This window comes from Yamadazyma tenuis, chromosome 2 (assembly GCF_029203305.1).
Source record: "Yamadazyma tenuis chromosome 2, complete sequence".
Taxonomy (NCBI): domain Eukaryota; kingdom Fungi; phylum Ascomycota; class Pichiomycetes; order Serinales; family Debaryomycetaceae; genus Yamadazyma; species Yamadazyma tenuis.
Genome location: NC_089462.1, coordinates 85888 through 101746, shown reverse-complemented (window position 1 = coordinate 101746; position 15859 = coordinate 85888). Strand labels below are relative to the sequence as shown.

At 46.3% G+C, this 15859-nt stretch overlaps 8 protein-coding genes and 1 non-coding gene across 9 annotated transcripts; 6 read left to right on the top strand and 3 right to left on the bottom strand. All coding sequences in view use genetic code 12, as the record gives it.

The window, feature by feature from the left end:
* Positions 1 to 1579: 1579 nt before the first annotated feature.
* Positions 1580 to 3166, top strand: PSN45_001301 (uncharacterized protein; the record flags this gene model as incomplete). Its single annotated transcript, XM_066157631.1, has 2 exons — positions 1580 to 2368; positions 2501 to 3166. The coding sequence occupies 2 exons, from the start codon at positions 1580 to 1582 to the stop codon at positions 3164 to 3166; spliced, it is 1455 nt and encodes a 484-aa protein (XP_066013728.1).
* Positions 3167 to 3801: 635 nt separating this feature from the next.
* PSN45_001300 (uncharacterized protein) lies at positions 3802 to 6000 on the top strand (the record flags this gene model as incomplete). Its single annotated transcript, XM_006690058.1, has 1 exon — positions 3802 to 6000. The coding sequence occupies one exon, from the start codon at positions 3802 to 3804 to the stop codon at positions 5998 to 6000; it is 2199 nt and encodes a 732-aa protein (XP_006690121.1).
* Positions 6001 to 6095: 95 nt separating this feature from the next.
* Positions 6096 to 7271, top strand: PSN45_001299 (N2227-domain-containing protein; the record flags this gene model as incomplete). Its single annotated transcript, XM_006690059.1, has 1 exon — positions 6096 to 7271. The coding sequence occupies one exon, from the start codon at positions 6096 to 6098 to the stop codon at positions 7269 to 7271; it is 1176 nt and encodes a 391-aa protein (XP_006690122.1).
* An 85-nt stretch (positions 7272 to 7356) lies between these two features.
* On the top strand, positions 7357 to 7998 carry VPS21 (Vacuolar protein sorting-associated protein 21; the record flags this gene model as incomplete). The annotated part of the gene is made up of 1 exon (XM_006690448.1): positions 7357 to 7998. The coding sequence occupies one exon, from the start codon at positions 7357 to 7359 to the stop codon at positions 7996 to 7998; it is 642 nt and encodes a 213-aa protein (XP_006690511.1).
* Positions 7999 to 8147: 149 nt separating this feature from the next.
* On the bottom strand, positions 8148 to 9650 carry PSN45_001297 (FAD dependent oxidoreductase; the record flags this gene model as incomplete). Its single annotated transcript, XM_006690060.2, has 1 exon — positions 8148 to 9650. One exon carries the CDS (start codon positions 9648 to 9650, stop codon positions 8148 to 8150), a length of 1503 nt encoding a protein of 500 aa, XP_006690123.1.
* A 312-nt stretch (positions 9651 to 9962) lies between these two features.
* On the bottom strand, positions 9963 to 11600 carry PSN45_001296 (uncharacterized protein; the record flags this gene model as incomplete). Its single annotated transcript, XM_066157630.1, has 1 exon — positions 9963 to 11600. The coding sequence occupies one exon, from the start codon at positions 11598 to 11600 to the stop codon at positions 9963 to 9965; it is 1638 nt and encodes a 545-aa protein (XP_066013727.1).
* A 470-nt stretch (positions 11601 to 12070) lies between these two features.
* Positions 12071 to 12931, top strand: PSN45_001295 (uncharacterized protein; the record flags this gene model as incomplete). The annotated part of the gene is made up of 1 exon (XM_006690450.1): positions 12071 to 12931. The coding sequence occupies one exon, from the start codon at positions 12071 to 12073 to the stop codon at positions 12929 to 12931; it is 861 nt and encodes a 286-aa protein (XP_006690513.1).
* A 271-nt stretch (positions 12932 to 13202) lies between these two features.
* On the top strand, positions 13203 to 15383 carry PSN45_001294 (uncharacterized protein; the record flags this gene model as incomplete). The annotated part of the gene is made up of 1 exon (XM_006690062.2): positions 13203 to 15383. The coding sequence occupies one exon, from the start codon at positions 13203 to 13205 to the stop codon at positions 15381 to 15383; it is 2181 nt and encodes a 726-aa protein (XP_006690125.1).
* A 198-nt stretch (positions 15384 to 15581) lies between these two features.
* Positions 15582 to 15663, bottom strand: PSN45_001293. Its single transcript has one exon. It is a non-coding gene; the product is annotated as a tRNA-Leu (tRNA).
* Positions 15664 to 15859: the final 196 nt, after the last annotated feature.

Here is a 15859-nt window from a genome sequence, read left to right as displayed (position 1 = left end):
AGAGTTTTCAAGGAGGCACAAAAATTGGGAAAGTAAAAATAAAAAATAAAAAACTAGAATGCATAAGCCATCAGGTACAACCGGCCTCAGCGACCCATTTAACTTTTTTTTGTGATCTATCTTCATCCTCATCCCAATGAGATACAAATCAGATTTAAAATACAATTACATGGCCACAAATTCAAATTTCGGCTGCTAGACACCACTGAACAACTGTTTCCTCATCACAAATCTCGTAGATAAGCTATTATTAATTAGTTAAACTATAGCAGTCTTGTACTGATGTTTATCGGCAAAAGGTTCCTATATCCTTTCAATGCAAAAGGGCCTAACATTTGGCATCTCAACATGAAGTAAACTATCGCCGTTCGCAACACCTGCAAAAGCCAAATTGGGGTTGTATCCAATGATTCAAGGTTGGGATATGTTCGTATTGTAGGAGGCGGGGACGATCCCTTGTTCCCAATACGACTGCGGGTATCAGATTCGTTGCAGGAGATTCATTGCAGGAGACTCATTGCAGGAGATCCATTACAGGAGATTCTTTTGACGCACCGGAAATGGCAACGCCCCTGAGGAAGCTGATAGATGAATTATGGAGGCTGGAGGTGGCGAGCTGAGGGAATAAGGTTGAAAGTTTGGGAAAGAAAATAACTAGAAAATAAGTGATATAAGAGCCATGCAGTCCGTGCATTTACCGTGAGATTGGCTCGATCCTCCACTACCCTTCGGCTAGTGGGTGGGAGACGATAACAAGAAACAATATATCGGTGGCAGTTCAATGCCGATAGCCGACCTTGTAATTGCCCTGATGAGGGAAGTTACCGCGGTAGTGCTAGTGCACTCCTCGCAGACGTTCGAAGGGTCGACATAGATAGATCCACAAATGCCACTCTTGCCCGCCCCGATAAGCAATGGAGTTCCCAAGCCCCGTGCAAATATACTAATGCTCTACTGCAGATCGCGCGCATCCCAATATTATTATAATAATGGTCAATACCTTGAGTTAAGAAGGTGTTCAGACTAGCAATATTGATGGACATGATGGTGGAAGCCGCAAATAAGCTTCGCACCCTCATGCCTCATCGGGGCGGTGGCAGGTATTCCGCGGTAGTCGAAGCGGATTTTTCTGCACCTCAACCGCAAACCTATTCATGCGGGACTGTGTGCAGGTGAGAGGGTAGTTTATTTTTCAATATTGGAGTTGAGGTGGGTGTGGTTTCAGGGTTTATATGCCAACACACAGCCGTTTTTTTTGGTTCGATTCGAATCACTCCACTAGCACGAACCCCAAGTCCCAAATATTCCCTGCCTCCCATCGCATCCCAATGAACAAAACTATTCGATCGTAATTCAACTGCCGCATTCCATGAAAAAGCTCTCATCATCAGTTTCAGCCTTCACCACCTTCACGATTCTCCCTCCGGTGCCAACCCGAGCGCCGACCCAGCACGAGCACCAGCTCCTCAAAACCACCACCACGGCCACAGCCGATCCTGCCCAGAGACGGGTGATTTTAACGTCTCTTCTCGCCTTGTCGACCTTTTATATTCGGGCCAACTCGATCAAACGATACAGCATGTCCAAACCGGATAAATTGGCATTGCGTCGACGGCTCTACAAGCTTGGACACTTTTACTATAACCAGGCGATCCAGCAATTGCGGGAAGTACTTGCACATACCCGTTTTAACGTGGAATTAGCTATTGTGGTGTCGGATTTCCTTAACCGTGTAAGCATCCTTGAGTTCAAGAATTTGCATAATTCGGTGGTGTTCTCGCAGGGGTTGACAAGCATATTCCAGCACCTGGTGGTGGCAGAGGCGCGGCATCGCCCTTCGAAGCTGATACTGCCGGAACTTAACCGGATCTTTGCATTGATTATATTTGCTACCGCTTCCAGGCAATATCCCAGTTATCCGCACACATTGCTTTATGAATTCCAGGAACAGATATGGGAATTCGAAGTTCATTACGCTCACCTCTTCACTTCTATTTCACGCTTCTATGTTAACCACCTCAAACACTATACCCAGATGTTGATTGGGTTATTTGAATCGACCCCGGCAGCCCAAATTCAGGCCGACTATCATTTGGTTTTCAAAGTTCTCCGGCAATGGTTAATCAACCTCCCGAGCCGGGTACAGCTCATCGACTTCATAGAGGACCCGGTGGAATATGTGGGACTCCGGTTATACCAAACATTAGCCATGATCCTTAACAATATTTTCCCCACTGTTAGTGGATGGTTTCTTACTGACTTCCGTGGTAGCCTTGTCATGTTTAACACACCAGACTATCACTATAAAACCCCAACCCGGTTATCCCAATTCCCCGTCTTACAAGACCTTAATACCTACTGTGTGAGGGTGACGACCTTCTTTCGCAAACGCCTCAACGTCCTTCTGATGTCCTTTAATTACCACAGGTTCGGTGATAGGCTTCATCTTCGAGCAAACTTGTCGTCGCCGGTGCAACTCACACAGCTGCAGATTTTGCAGCTGTTGAATGAAGTACCAATTGATACCTTTAAATCTACCGTCATCAAGAACTACCATTACCTTCATATCCCCGAACTGGTGCAATTCACTAGTCTTCCGAGGTTCCCCAACTGTGCTGACATCCAGGAAGATGTGCAGTTCTTCAACTATAACAAGCACCACATGGAAAAAATCCGAACTGCCTACGAGGAGCGGTTCCGGCACGCTGCCACTGATCACTACGAGGGCTCAGAAGTTGATCCGGTATTCAATTGGTTGTACAGTAACATTGCCGATGGTAGCAACTTGGTAGATGAGCCTAAAAAGTTGGAGTTCAGGTACCAGATGTTCTCCAACATGTTCGATAGCGATAAGTTGGTTAGCGATATGGAAATGGATTACTTCCAGTTGTTGAACGGAAATGTGGAACAGTACCATGACCTGGCAATTGCGCCACACCGAGGGCTCTATGATTACGACAGGGATATCAAAGATTATCTCCATACTCCCAACTACGACTTCCAAATGCATCTTGAACAACCACTTGACCCATTTACGGCAAAGCAGTTTTTCGACGCCTTCAACGATTTTAACGACCAATTAACCAACAACAATTACGAAGCGGAGGATGAGAGTGATATTGTAGAAAAGTTCTACGACGATATGAATGACATGTACTATAAGTGAATAGACCTATCTATTTAACTCCGATTAGTAATAAATATTAATGGGAAAAAAGAATCTAGGAGCCGACGTGCGTGTGCATATACGGTAGGATCCAGAAATTGTTATGCCCCATGTCTTTACCGCAATAGGCAAGTTTGCCTTGAAATATGCACCCTGCCACAATATAATACCGGTCGTTGCTTGTTAACTATAGCCTTTACGTAGTTGTCGCGGCGTTACCTAGTCAGTTTTTTTTTTAAAAAATACCTCTAGCCGGCCCTTAATCAGGTGTCATCTTGGGGATCGCCGATCTACCGAAGACCCATCGCCGCGCAGATCAGTCTCACATTGCCAAGGGATGGTCTCGGCCCTTCCCATGGTGACTATACCGTACCGGCTTCTTGGTTGTGCCGACTGCAGGTTTAACCGTTTACGGGGTTAACGCCTACCGCTATTTCTGTATCTGCGCGTTACAATGGATGTGGGAAATTTCTTAAATTATAATCAAAACTATATTCAGGGATTGTAAACTACTATTCGATACCTGTGAAACCACCCAGTGGAAATCATCTATTTCTGTGGATCTTCAATTGTGTTTGTGGAAATCCCCAAGTTGTGTTTGTGTGATCATCCCTAATTCAGCCCTATTTCCATCCATGTCGCCAGACGTCATTAAGAGAAGAAAACATAAAAACAGCAAGTTCGGCTGTCCCAACTGTAAGCGCAGGCGTGTCAAGTGTACCGAGGACCTCCCCCAGTGCATGAACTGCGTCAAGCATAAGGTAAAGTGTGGATACTTGGACTATTCCGATGATAAACTTGCCCAGTTGAAAGAATACAAAGAGCAACACCAACGACAGCTTTTGCAACAGGACGAAGACCTGTACCGCCTTCTGAACGATTCCGGCAAGAACTCGGTGTCGCCCGATGCAACCACCACGGCACCCCCTGGCGAAGCTGTGACGGGTATAAGTATCCAACCCACCAAGTCCAATAACTCGAATCTTGACGATGAGATCAATAACTTGACGCTAGGATTCAAACCCACCAGCCCGGCCCCAATACCGCCCCCCCTCCAGTCCTTACATCCCCCTACGCACACCGCTAACTACACAAATCTCCTCAACCATGGGCAAAACTCTATCAGCCAGAATTTTGACGATTTGCTTCCCACCGCATCGGACTTATCAATTGTGTATCCGGTCTACTACATTACCAATAACCAGGGGCTCTCACCGTTTCTGGGACAGAATGTGATGAACTACGAGTACCCGAATTTGGATGGGTTTTACTCCAATGGCCAGAGCCTCAGCCCGGTTGACATTCAGCAACAATCACTTTTGCAGAGCTTGAGCTCCTCCGTTATTTCTCAGGATCTCTTGATCCAGATGGCGTCGCCGGTCCCGGTCAAGACCGAAAAGTTCTTGCCCAACGCCGTGGCATCTATGCACAAGTTCAAGCGGTTGACCACAGAACGGGTGGACTACAGGACGTTGTTGATCAATGTGGTGATCAACCTAGGCCCGTTGATCAACCAGGGTCTTGCGTCGTTGCTCGAGATCCGGGAGCTCTACAGCTTGTGGTTGAACTCATTCTTGTTTAAGAGCTACGAGTCCGATTTGATGTTCAGTTGTTTGATCAACTTGACCACCAACTTTTTGATTTCCAACCCTTTCAACAACTTCAACTTAATCGACCTGAGTGCCAACAACTTTCTCCACGTCACCAACATGAAGAACATCTTGATAATGGTGTCGATAAAGTACTACGCCTTTGTCATCAAGGGGATCCGGTTGTATTTGAATAAAAATTTTGATCCTGAGTTGTGCTCGTCCGTGAGCTACATCTTGAGCTTAATGTCCATCTACGACCCGGAGGCCACCTACAATTCCACACGGTGTTTCTCGGACGGGTTGTTCAGTGTGTTGAAGTATAACATCGATTTGTCAATCAAAAAGGGGTTTACGCCGCCTCTTCTCATCCCTATCCACTTGAGGTTGATGCACAACATCGAAAAGAGCATCTACTTTCCGGGGTACGACCCAACATTTTTACAAGAGTACCAGGTGCTGTTGGCGGAGTTTGGGAAGTTTTTGAGTCAAACCTCCATGCCTGGTAACCCCGAGTTGTATGCTATTCTCCGTAAAAACTACCAGAATTTGTGGGAATTTACTCACACCACTTTGAGTGAGTATTTGCCAGTTTTGATCTCCCAGCTCGAAGATAATACCATTCAACAAGAAATCCTCTTCCGCATGACCAGTCGGTGGGTACGACTCTTTCCTTCTCGCTTCTTGATCATTGATGACTCCGCTCCACTCTCCGAGAAGGTCTTGTATCTTTACTTCAAGCTTTTCAAAAAAGCCATGTTTGCTGTGTTTCCCCAGGTGAAATTCTACTTCTTGCGAGACTTCGACAGTCCGCTCATGTTGGATGTTTTCAATTACATAAACGATAATGAAATCTTCAATTCTCCCCAGTTCGATGACCCGGACTTGAAACATTATAGAAGTCAATTGAAGTCCCAGACTGCCTATTTAATCCGAGCCCTCAATTATTTCCAAAAGAGGCTTCAGTTCCTCTACAAGACCATTGTGTACCAAAGCTCAACCAAAAACCTCTTTCCAATTGAGGACCGGAAGGACTTCATCATAAACATCCCGGAGCTACGAAAGATCTTCTACGAGTCGTTGGACTTGAAAGAAACTAATATTAAGTCGTTCAACCATACATTCATCAGACCCTACCACTTCCCGCACACGGGAGATATTGATATGGATGATGAGCCGGTGGATGTGGAATTGGAAACCTTAACGCCAATGGGGTTTTTGAAGGACGACACCGTGGGGATCTAGAAACACCAAACCGTGGAGTCCTAGGGTTTTTCCTTGTGTCTATATTGTATATATTTGTAGTACTAAATCCGATTTTCACTATCGCGCACTCTGCAATGGACGATATCGAAGAGTACAAAGCCCTCACGTCTGTATTTCTGGCCTACTACCATTTCCACCAGTGGGAATACGACCAGCTCATTAAGCCTCGTGGCATCAAGTACAACTCCCTCCCGCCCGATGAGCAGCGTCTCTTACCGTGGTATACGCAACATACCGAGTCGTTAAAGCAAGCCATCAACACCAATAAACAATTCACCCAATTCGTGGCCCTCACGATCTGTAAACAGTTCGGGATCGAGGAAAGCCCCTCGTCGTGGTACGAAGCCGGCCATGACGACTTCGACAAGGTCCGGTCCATTCTTTTGCAGCTTAAACGAGAATGGGGTGATGAGGGTGAGCACGAACGGCTAGTATTCGAGCGGATGATATGTGAATTGAACCACAAATACCCCGACTTCAGCGCCCGTCAACACGTTAACGTGCTTCTCCCCGGGTGTGGCTTGGGCCGACTTGTGTTTGAAGTGGTCCGCAATGGGTACCGGGCCCAGGGGAATGAGTTTAGCTACCATATGCTCATCATGGCCAACTTCATGTTAAATTTTTGCAGCCACCCGTTTCAAATCCACCCATACTTACACAAGTTTTCTAACGTCTGCAACCGGGCGGATCAGCTTAGGCTGGTGGTGATTTTGAACCATGCCGGTGGTACCAACGGCTTTGAACAGTTGATGCTAGCACACCCCGATGTCCCGTTTATGGAATTGATGTCTATGGCAGCAGGCTCGTTCACCGACCTCTACGGACCCGACCTGCTCACCACCAACAGCACGAGCCCCAACGAGTTCCGTGCCACCAACAAGGCACACTTTGAAGCGGTTCTTACATGCTTTTTTCTCGATACTGCGTCCAACATCATCGAATACTTGAAAACCATCGCATACTGTCTCAAAAAACTGGGGATTTGGATCAACTTGGGGCCACTTTTGTGGCACTTTGAAAACGACTTCAACACCTCCCACATCACACTCCCACTGGGGGAACAGGTTCCTACGATCATGAAAGGGCTTGAACTTTCCCGAGCAGATTTGATACAGCTCATTGAGGACATGGGGTTCCAGTTCGAGAAAATGGACACGCACGAGCAGCGGACCGTCACCATCTATGCAGCCGACCCTCGGCTCCTCTCGAACTTCACCTACCACTGTGAATTCTGGATTTGCAGCCAATAACGATATGGCGGCGGTCGTGGCGCGCCCCCGTCACTATCACGAGTGCGCGCAAAACACTGAGGCAAACGATTCAACTAAAGGGATAATGAGCTTTCCGAACCCAGCCAAAGCCGTTAAGTTAGTATTATTGGGAGAAGCGGCCGTGGGAAAGTCGTCGCTTGTGTTACGATTTGTATCCAATGATTTCCAAGAAAACAAGGAGCCCACCATTGGTGCCGCATTCCTCACCCAGAAATGCACCATAGGAGACAAGACCATCAAGTACGAAATATGGGATACCGCCGGCCAGGAGCGGTTTGCCTCGTTGGCTCCCATGTACTACCGGAACGCCCAGGCCGCGTTGGTGGTGTACGACATCACCAAGCCCGCATCGTTTTTGAAGGCCCGTCACTGGGTCAAGGAGTTACACGAGCAAGCCTCAAAGGACATAACCATTGCATTAGTTGGAAACAAATACGATTTAGTGGAAGATGAAAATGACGGGGACACCTTGAGAAAGGTGTCGGTGGAAGAGGGCCAGAAGTTGGCCGAGGACGAAGGCTTGTTGTTTTTTGAGACCAGTGCTAAAACCTCATATAATGTGAACGAGGTGTTTGTGGGAATTGGAACCAAGATCCCCGAGTCGTCGGCTCCTACGGGGGTACAGCAAGCGGGTAATGAGGCGGGTAGAATTGACTTGACTACCGGGGCTGCTTCTACCACTCAACAGACTTCTGGATGTTGCTAGTATCGAATTTATATAGGTGATAAGATGATAGGATTTTATTGTGTATGACTGTATTGCGGTATCTACGGTGGTATCGAAGTAACTGAGGAAATATCAATTTTGTCTACCGAATAGCAAAGCACAAGAAAGTATATTACTACACATTATGTCTATAACACCACAGACTCCAACCGCTTCAAATCCTCCTCTGTATATATAAGATCCTGCTGCTCCAAGAACTCTGCATTATCAAACTTCCGGTAGTCCTGTTTCTCCACATCCTGCTTCAATCCATAATTATCTTGAACAATGTCGTCAGTGCTTTTCCACCTGAATAATTCGGTATAATCATTGGAAACCCCGTTAATTCTATCCACCACCGTCCTTCCCAACACTGGCAAGAACTTGAATCCATGGGAGGACCCTCCAGTTGCAACAATCAAGTTTTTGTACCCAGGCACAAAGTCGATCACAAAATCACTGTTGATAGCATCGGTATACCAGAGAAGTTTAGAGGTCACTTTGATTCCCGTGAGAGAAACAACGTCTGGAGCTATGGCCATCAATATGTCTTTGGCTTCCTGGATAACACTCTTGGGTAATTTCTCGTCTCCCAAGGTCTTGGGAACAGAAACGTATTTTCCATCAACCTTGACTGGGTTCCAGTATTTGAGTTGTCTAGTGTTTACCTTCAAGATCCCTTCCTTTTTTGTGGGAGGAAAGAAAGCAAACCCACCTTCTCCATCTGAATGGTTCTTGTTTCTGTCAAACTCACTTGAGGTGGTTTTCCACTGGATATGGGGATACTCTGAGTACTTGTTGATCAAGTCTTGTCTAGATTTAGGAATTTCGAGATAAACAATGTTGGCCAACGACGCTCTGGCATGATGCTCCAACGCCGGCACTAGAGATGTTGACCATGGCCCAGCACTAACAATCACAAGGTCTGCAAAGTGGGACTTTCCGTCTTTGGTTTTGATTCCTTTAATTTCGCAGCCATCGGTGATGGGGCTTATAAACGTACCAGCATCGTCATAATGAAACTTGACACCCTGCTGCTCCAAGAGGATTTTGACGTAGAAGCAGGCTTTGTCGGCTTTGAGCATTCTTCCCACTCCGTCCAAGGTTCCGGAGATGGTGGTGACTTTTTTCCTCTGTTTCCAGTCATCAATAACATCCAACTTGGCAGACAACCCAACCAACTTGGCCCTTTGAGTATCTTTTTTCGAGTTAATGTTATATTGGAGGTCCCGTAACCCAAGCTCATTGAACCCTTCGAGATTGGTGAGTTCAACTGCACTCAATGCTGATGTGCTGTTAAGTCTCATGGCTCCTGACATTCTCACCAACTCCAAATCGTCATCGATGAAACGGCTTTTATCCTCTTCAGAAAGTTTCTGGATATCTTTATTCCACTGTTCCCACACGTCCAAAGCCAGAATCGCCAACTTGGAGTAAAGGGTTTTGTTTTCATAGTAGATTCTGAAGAGTTTGTTGATATCTCCACTGGCGCAGTCAGATCCATTCAATGGGTTGTACTTGGTCTTATCGTGATTAATTCTGTCAAAGATCTCTATATTTTTGTAGCCATTTTGTACCAAATTCAAGGCACTAGAGAGTCCAAAAACACCGGATCCGACCACCAAGATCTTTGCTTCTCTGGAATAAGCCATTAGTTAGCTTTGAAGAGGATTTGGTCCGGATTTATAGGTTCTAATGGTGGTCGCAAGTGTGAGTGCGTGCGGATCTTAGTTACCTTTTGGGGAGCCCCCAACTATCGCCATTGTTGCCGTGTCACGTGGCGCGAGTGAATTATTGGCAGCAATGGCACAACAAGGACACTGGTTCCGTCCACCGGGGCTTAAGTTCCTGTCTCAGTAAGAGTAGGGCATAACTAGTAAAGACAAAACGTTCCTTCTCAGCACCGAGGCTTAAGTTGCCTTCTCAGTAAGTGATCTCTATATTCAAACAATACCATTAACAAACTATAAAGGATAAATAAACCTCTTGTTCTCCAAATCAGTGAGATCAAGCATCGACACATCAACCTTGTCCTTCACCAAGTCCCCGTTCTCATCAACAGAATCAATGAACCCGTAGTCAAGATCCTCACCTTCTTCCTCTATTAATCTTCTTCTTTCCTTATTTCTCTTGGACAAAATGTATCGAATGGTCAAAAGACAACATGGTGCCAAAAACCATGAAAACACCATCTGCATAATCCAAGGGATTCTGTATCTTGGCTGGTACTGAGTCCTCCACATTTGCGGACAAACCATGTTACTTACAGCGTAAGCCAACATGAAGAGTAAGGTTCTGGTGAGCTTCTTGGTATGCCCAGCAGCAGTCGTCTGACACAACGAGAACGAAATGATGTAGGCGGTACCGTTGGAACGGGTCATGAAGATTCCCCCCAAAATACCGGGTTTGTTATCCCAAGGTATACTGACGGCGAGAATTGCACCCAAAAGTGCAGGCCACGTAAACACTACTGCCACAAACACCGACTGTTTTCTAAACCGACTAAGGGCAAAGGCTCCAGCACAGGCACAAGAAATGGAAAAGGCGGTTGTCACTGCGATCAAAAGCGTGCTGGTCAAGTGGCCGAATCCCAACTCAGTGTAAATGATGGAGGACTGGTAGGAGGTGGAGTTTTCCAACATGTTCATGAGGCAGAAGAGCACAAACAACCACGAAATTGGATCCTTCAAGCACTCCACAAACTGGTATTTCTTGAAGGTTTTCTGTTCGATCGAGGACCTTGACTGTTTTTTGACCCGTTGGATAATGTGAATCTTCTCTTCGGTGGTGAACAACCGAGATAAGGCAGGATTATCAGGGTAAATGAAATACACAACCACCGATACCACAGAGGAAATGATCCCAATTAAGAGCCAGTACCATTTCCACGGTCTCCATTTGGTGGTGTACTGAAGTCCGTATGCGACAAATGCAAATGGGAGATCGATTCCCAAACACGAAATCCAAAATACCGGGTTTACAAATGCCTGTTCTTCCAACGTAAAGAACATTGCCAAAGTATGCTCCACGCATGGTGTGATTCCTGACTCGAAGGCCCCCAACAAAAACCGAAGAACTGCCATTCCCGCGTAACTTTTGCACCCAAGGGTACAGAAGGACAAAATGGCCCAAACTGCCAAAGTGGCAGAGATAAACTTGGATACGGGGAATCGCTGGAACAAGTAGTGGGAAGGGGCTTGGCCCACAAAATATCCCAAGTAGAAGAACGTCTGGATGTTATTGTAATCAGGTGATGAGATACCCATATCGTCAAAAAGCCCCAAAAGCGAACTGAATGTCACCGCATCTTTATCGATGAACAATGTCGCGTTGACTAAAAACGCAATAGGAACGATGGTTAGCCAAAGCTTGATCTTCAACTTCCTCTCTTTCTCGGGAGTCAATTCGGCCACGGTCCCGCCGTTTTTTTGAATCAAGTCCAATGTGACATCCGCGTAATTCTTGGAGATTTCATAGTGATTACCTTCAAAAAAGAACTTGGTTAACTTGGATGGCTCTTCGCGCGTAGGAGAAGGCGAATCAGAGATGTCACCTGTCGAGTGAACCTCAATGTCTCTGGGGAGTGATTTATCGCTTGACATTGGATGTACGTAGGAAATTAATTACTTGCAACCCCATCACTTTATAGACCCAGGGGAATGTCGTTGCCTAAACCGTAGAAAACAAGCATTATCTAAACTGTGGGTGATCATCGGACCGATTCTTCCCAAACAGGATATATTAAACGTCGGCATTATCATCACTGGCTGTGGTCCATCTCATCATGACTACCACAGTCCGTGTCCGCAGAGCCACAATCCGACAGTTTGTGAGAAGAGTGGGAGTCTATCACGTTCCAGTGGAGCAGGCGTAAGATTAGAGATACGAATTGGGGTTGGGTACACTCCGGGGCTTGTGGCAAGTTTCCGCACTGCTGAGAATCTGAGGGAGATCGGGGCGGAGATTCGCTGCCTAATCAGTTGACGCTTTTTTCCCCTCGCAGCACCTCACTTGCTTACTAACCATCCACACTTTAATATCCAATTCAAGTTTACATCTTCTTCTACACGCTATGACAACAATCACCCTCAACAACGGAACAACCATCCCCCAGCTCGGTTTAGGAGTCTTCTTGACTCCACAGGATGTTGCAAAACCTACCGTCTACTCCGCTTTGGACATCGGATATAGACATATCGACTCGGCCCTGAAGTACGGAAATGAGCAGCAGGTATGTGAAGGAATTGCTCAATGGCTCAAGGACAATAACCAGAGCCGGAAACTGGTTTTCTATACCACGAAAATCTGGAATTCAGACCATGGTTACCAAGCCTGTAAGAAGGCCATTGAGGTATGCTTGAAAAATGCCAGTTCAATCGGATATATTGACTTGGTTTTAGTCCATTCACCCTTGAGTAATGCCGAAAAGCGTCATGGAACTTGGTTGGCGTTACAAGAAGCAGTGGATGCCGGAACTGTCAAAAATATCGGAGTTTCCAATTACGGGGTGGCCCATTTGCAAGAACTCTTGGCGTACTCGGACTTGAAGTACAAGCCCGTGATCAATCAGGTGGAAATCCATCCGTGGTTGACCCGTGAGGAGTTGGTGCAGTTTTGTCGGGAGAACGAGATTGCAGTGGAAGCGTACTCTCCATTGGCCAGAGGAAAGAACTTCGGAGACGAGTACATTGTGCAGTTGAGCAAAAAGTATAACGTTACAGAGGCCCAAATCATGATTAAATGGTCGTTGGCGAAGGGATATATTCCCCTTCCAAAGACAGTTAATCAGGATAGGCTTGTGAGCAATTTTGATGTTTATAGCTTTGAGCTTACTAAGGACGAAATTGCCCAACTCGACGCAAAAGATGTATACGGTATTACCGGCTGGGATCCCACCAAGTTCCCATTGGACGCCGATGCCGATGCCGATTAGACCTGTTTAATGTGGTACATAAGTAAATGTGGTACATAGGTTAATACTGTCTTGAAATACACTTTCCAAAAACAACCGCGTACACCCACGTCTTGACACCTCTCTGACCCACACACCCTCGGCACTCTACATATCTGTCCCGTCGTATACCCACACATTTTCCTCCACACTCCTCTGCACGGCACGCCATTTGCGCTCGCACTGTGGCTATCTAAACACTTTACTAAACACTTTCGCACCCGCCAAAAACTTCTTTTTGAACATCCTCCTAATGAACCGCATTCCTGGTGCCAGCCAGTTTCGAACCACAAAACAGTCCAAAGTGGTGTCGTGTGTCCGCTGCTGCCAACAGAAACGCAAGTGCTCCCGAGATCGGCCCTCATGCCTGTACTGCGTGACCCACGGCCACATTTGTAGCTACGTCAATCCGGCTCAGAAACAAGTATCTTCCACAAAACCCTCCTTTGACCTCACATCGTGCTACCACAACGACCTTGCGTCCACCAAGGCCACCGCCGATGAAGTCACATCTTCCTCCAGCTCGACGGCGTCGCTGGACTCGGTGTTTTCGTCTAAGCATGAGAATTCAACACCACCCCAAATCACTCCCAAAGCTCCTGCTACCGCCAGTTCGGTGCCAGCCATCAACTGGTTGGTCAACCCGTCGACCGAAGATGAACTGCTCTCTACACCTCCCATGGAATCACTGCCAGCTAGTCTGTGCCGCACCGTAGTGTCGACTTCGTCGCTGGTCCCGGTGGTGTTATCGCCAGGCACAAAAATTGTACCGCCAATCAACTCGTTTTGGCCCAAAAGCTTGCCCAACACCTCCTGCTCTCCGGCTGACCCCAAGACACGTATTAGCACAGGCCCAGCGTTCACAAATGTATTCAACTCGGCCCTCAACCAAAGTGCTCCTGCGATGGTGGAAGACTTGAACTCGCTCGCTTCATTTATGCCGGAGAAAAGTTTGGCCGATACGCTTTTTGCCCGGTTCAAGAGTTCCATCCACCCCCTCATCCCCATATTGGACTGGGAGGCTATCTGCCCAATTTATGAGCGGTTTTGGATCGATAAGCTGGTGGACTTGTCGTTCTACATCCAGGTGTTCACGATTTTCTACGCGGCGTCGGTGTCGGAGTTTCAGGAGGTGTCGTTTCACAACTACAGCAACACCTCGGAGTACTCTGACCGGTTGAAGTACTTTGTGGGGGCGGCAGAGATAGCATTGGCCATGAGTGGCTTTCCTCGGACTATTTCGTTGATCGGACTTCAGGCCTCGGTGATTCTTCACTCGGTGGTGCGGAATGATTGCCGCTCTGACGACTGTGGTTCCATAGGTACCTTGGTACGGTTGGCCCAGTTGATCGAACTCCACAGAGATCCGTTGAAATACCATAGAATAGAAGACAAAAACGAAGCTCAGCTCAAAAGACTTCTTTGGTGGCAGATCTACTATCTTGATACAACCACCGCGATCTCTTCTCACTTACCTCCGATTATTACGGAGAACGAGTACGATACGCTACTTCCCAATGAGTACTACTTGGACCACAACGACAAGTTCAAGCTTGACCAGTCGCTTGCGTTTGCAAACGGGAAGTTTAGGTGGATTGAATGTTGTAACCGAATGTTAAGATTATCGTTTAGTCTTCGTGCTCCAGATTCAACTGCCATTCAGAAGTTGGAGAAACACATAAGCGACTTGTCTATTCACTGTTCCTCATTGATTGAACGAATGTTGAGTCCCGCTAATATTAATCTTTCACAGGAAGCTTTTGTGAACTTCAGTGCGTCAGTGGTTTCGACCTTGCCTGACAGGTGTAATATTCTTTTGCAGGTACTTTTCACTGCGAAAGACGAACCTCCGCAATCCAAACCTGAAATCTCGTCCGTGTCAAAAGACAGCATTCCTGCAACTTCTCGTATGGTAGACATCCAAGTGCACTTGTTACGAGAGTTCATTCACCATGGCTTGATGCCCCAGAATATTCTCTATTTGTGGGAAGTCCGCAAATTCCAGCCTATTCAAACTCTCCTTTCCTTGCTCAGAAACTTACTTCTTGATATCAAGCAAATCAACGCCCATAACACGCTACCTAGTGTCAAGATGTTAAGAAACGACAAAAGAGTGAAGTGCATCGAAGATGCTGTGAGTAACCTTCTGTACTTATCGAAGAATACCACCAAATTGTGTGAAGAGAGATGGAAGTTTTTAATCGACATGAAGCAATCAATTTGGAATATCATCTACGGCGAGACCGAGGTGGATTCCTTATACTTCTCATCAACTCCTTCTGAAAATGTGTTCTCGGAAACAAGTCTCAATAATGGTGCTCTGCCTGCGTACTGGGAAAAATTCAACGAGGAAATCAATGATTTCCAACAACTCATAGAGGATAACTTGAGTGTGAAGCTCTGGGATGAGTCCTCAGGCCATTTTTTTCTTTAAGTGTGTGTATACTAAATAGTGTAAATTATATGTAGCGATAACTTTTCGCAGCCATTATATTCTTCCTGATTAGCTACTATTTTTTTAGTGGGGCTATTGAGGTGAAAAAATCACTATTAGAATACTGTTGATGTCTAGTTGTCAATTACGTTTTCAAAAGCACATAAGAGCAGTTCCAAGGGAGTTAAAAAAAGATAATGAATGAGGCGAGATTCGAACTCGCGCGACTTTACGTCAACAGGACTTGAATCTGCCGCCTTAACCACTCGGCCACCCATCCATTAACTGCCTCAAAAAAAGGCCCATTTCCTGATGTTCACTAAAAGTACCCTATTACCACTTCTAGCGTTCAATGTCGTCTATCAGACTCAATATTATTCCCGTCTTCCTTGAATGAGTTTGTCCAAAGATGATTGAAATAAATGAGTTCTTTACAAGAAAAGAACATACCAAGAGGGTTCTGCGAGTCTCACACA